Genomic DNA, 3,075 nt, shown 5'->3' with positions numbered 1-3,075 from the left:
AAGCATAGATTACAAACTAAAACACTAATAGAACTCAATCCCACCTCGAGCGATGTTTTAAAGAATCCTCCAAATGCTTTAATACCGGAAAATCCCGCAATCATGGACTCGGCATCCTCACTAGATCAACCAAAAGAGGATTCCTGGAAAGAAGTAAGGTCAAAAAGAAGGCGGAATAAAAAGAATAAAAGAACAAATGATACAAAGAACACCAACAACAACAACGATCGGCGTCAGCAAAACATTGAAAATAGCTTTCAAGATCGATATGCGCGATTTCCACCAGGCCCCAGAAATGAGGCTATAACAATAAAGTCAGACGGCACGGTGACATATGCAGACACCTTAAAGAAAATCAGAAAAGAAATTCCAATGGAGAATGTAGATGTTGCCGCTATTCGTCAAACAAAGGGTGGAGAAGTTCTTATAAAAATGCAAAAAGGAACAACAAAAACGGAAGAGCTAATGGGTGCGATTTCCGCGATTCTGGGCAATGGTGCGACTGTGAAGAAGCTCGTCCCTGGAGTCGTCATTGAAATACGGGACATCGATGGGGCCACGGATGAGACAGAATTGATGGAGGCATTAGCAAGCGCTTCACCACATGTGGTGAGAAATGCGCGATTGATCACGTTCAAACCGGCTTATGGAGGCACTCAGATTGCGATGGTCAAACTCCCGAGAGACGATGCCACTGAATTGATTAAGGCCGGAAGAATTCGAATCGGATGGGTCAATTGTCGTTTGAGGCCCCGAGTCCATATAATAAGATGCTTTAGGTGTCGGGGATTCGGACACATTGCGGTAGAATGCGCCAGCAAACAAGACAGAAGCAAAGAATGCAACAAGTGCGGCCAGGAAGGCCATAAAGCTGTGATTTGTAAGAACGACCCACACTGCAGCATTTGTGAAGGAGAAAAAATAAGCAGCGGTCATCAGACTGGTAGTCGAAGCTGTGCAGCCCTCCGGACTGCTCTGAAAGGACGAACACAACAATGATCCGCATACTCCAGATCAATCTGAATGGATGCCAGGCGGCGCAGGATGTGATGATACAGACAGCAGAGGAGCGGCGAGCGGACCTCGTGATTGTGTCTGAACAGTACCGCAACATTCCTCATCGATGGTATTCGGATGCAAGCTCAAGATCTGCAATCTACACACCAACTGCCCACCTGCGAATCACGAATGCTGTTTCAATTGGCGTCCAAGGCTGGACGTGGGTGGAGATGAGGGGAGTGAGGTTCTATAGCTGCTATTTTTCTCCTAGTGCAACAATAGAGGAGTTCAAGAGAGATCTCGTCTGCCTTGAAGATGACGTGAGAACATCGACCTTACCTGTTGTCGTTGCCGGAGATTTTAACTCAAAAGCTCCAGAGTGGGGCTCTCAAAAAACGGATCGCAGAGGTATTTTACTCTCTGAAATGGCATCGCATTTACATCTGCATGCGGCCAACGTAGGAAGTGCTTACACGTTCGTTCGGGGCAGCACCGGATCGGTCATCGATGTCACATTTGCAGGTGAAACAATAATTGGCAGGATCCGAAAATGGCAAGTGCTTGACAGCTACTCTCACAGCGACCATCGCTACATTGGCTTCGAGTTGGAAGATCGCCTCGCCGGGCCACAAATGTTACCTTCTAGTTCTGGCTGGGGAGCTCGAAAGCTGGACATCGTAGCTTTGGACGAAGCCGTTGCAGAACTAAGATCAAAAGTGACTGACGTCGCAAGCAGCGGGGTTGGAGCCGAAGACATTGCCAACTCATTAAATGACCTATTGAGTGAGAGCTGCGACGCATCGATGCCGAGACGCGGAGGTAAAAAGAGGCGCCCGGTCTTCTGGTGGACCGAAAACATCGCCATACTTCGCCGCGAGTGCTTAACCTGCAGACGCCGAGCACAACGACGGTCAAGCAATGAACAGCACAGAGTGAAATATCAAGAAGCCAGGATAGCTTTACGAAAAGCTATAAAAGAAAGTAAAGAGAGATGCTGGAAAGAGCTCTGCAAATCGATTGATGTGAATCCGTGGGGGAGCCCATATAAGATCATAAGGAAAAAGCTCCGAATTGGAACTGTCGATCCATATCTTGAAAATAAGGCGAGTCTTGAATTGGTCATAGATGGCCTCTTTCCGCAACACCCAGTGATGGAAAGACGATCGGCGAGCAGTACTGGTGATGAGATGCCGATTTTCACGGAGGAAGAAGTCGTAGCAGCCGCCAAACGAATAAATATTGAAAAGGCGCCGGGACCGGACTGCATTCCAAACGCAGTTATTAAAAGAATTGCCTTGAGCGATCCTGCGTTGCTGTTGACGACCTTCAATGCTTGTCTGTCGGAAGGAACCTTTCCAAAACCATGGAAAAGACAAAAACTCGTGCTGATTTCAAAAGGAAAGGGAGGCCCACCAGGACCTTCATCATACAGGCCACTCTGCCTACTTGACGGGGTAGGAAAGTTACTAGAGAGACTTCTCCTACAGCGACTACAACAACAGCTAGAAAACAGCGACACAGGACTGTCATCGCAGCAATTTGGATTTCGACCCGGTCGCTCAACTATTGACGCGATCAGTGAAGTCGTAAACACCGTAAGACTTGCATGGCGTGGGAGCGTCAAGGCGAGCAAACATGTTGTGATGATCGCGCTCGACATAAAAAATGCATTCAACACTGCCAACTGGGGAAGGACTCTCGATGCATTAGTCACTATCAATGCTCCGGAAAAACTTATCAAGATGATCGAGAGCTATTTTTCGGACAGAATCCTTCTGTATGAATGCATGGGCAAAAAATACGAACGATCAGTCACTGCGGGCGTACCACAGGGATCGGTCCTGGGCCCGGCGCTTTGGAATGTAATGTACGACGGCTTGTTGAAGATCCCAATGCCAGATGAAACGAGCCTGGTCGCCTTTGCTGACGATGTCGCGTTGCTTGTCACCGCAAAGAACACAACATCTTTACGCCTAAGAAGCGAAGAAGCCATAAGAAGGGTTAAAAAATGGCTCGTGGATGCGGGCTTGGAGCTCGCCGTCCAGAAAACCGAAGCTGTATTCTTCACAAGACGTA

The 3,075-nt window shown here is 47.9% G+C and overlaps 1 protein-coding gene across 1 annotated transcript; it reads left to right on the top strand.

The window, feature by feature from the left end:
- Positions 1-995: 995 nt before the first annotated feature.
- On the top strand, positions 996-1,715 carry LOC143918237 (uncharacterized; the record flags this gene model as incomplete). Its single annotated transcript, XM_077440014.1, has 1 exon — positions 996-1,715. A coding segment is annotated over exon 1 (720 nt), but the record flags the coding sequence as incomplete, so codon positions are not given.
- Positions 1,716-3,075: the final 1,360 nt, after the last annotated feature.

The sequence above is a fragment of the Arctopsyche grandis genome, chromosome 10 (genome assembly GCF_051622035.1).
Source record: "Arctopsyche grandis isolate Sample6627 chromosome 10, ASM5162203v2, whole genome shotgun sequence".
In the NCBI taxonomy this organism is placed as follows: Eukaryota; Metazoa; Arthropoda; class Insecta; order Trichoptera; family Hydropsychidae; genus Arctopsyche; species Arctopsyche grandis.
The sequence above is the reverse complement of the archived record's forward strand: the minus strand, read 5'-3'. Positions and strand labels throughout refer to the sequence as shown.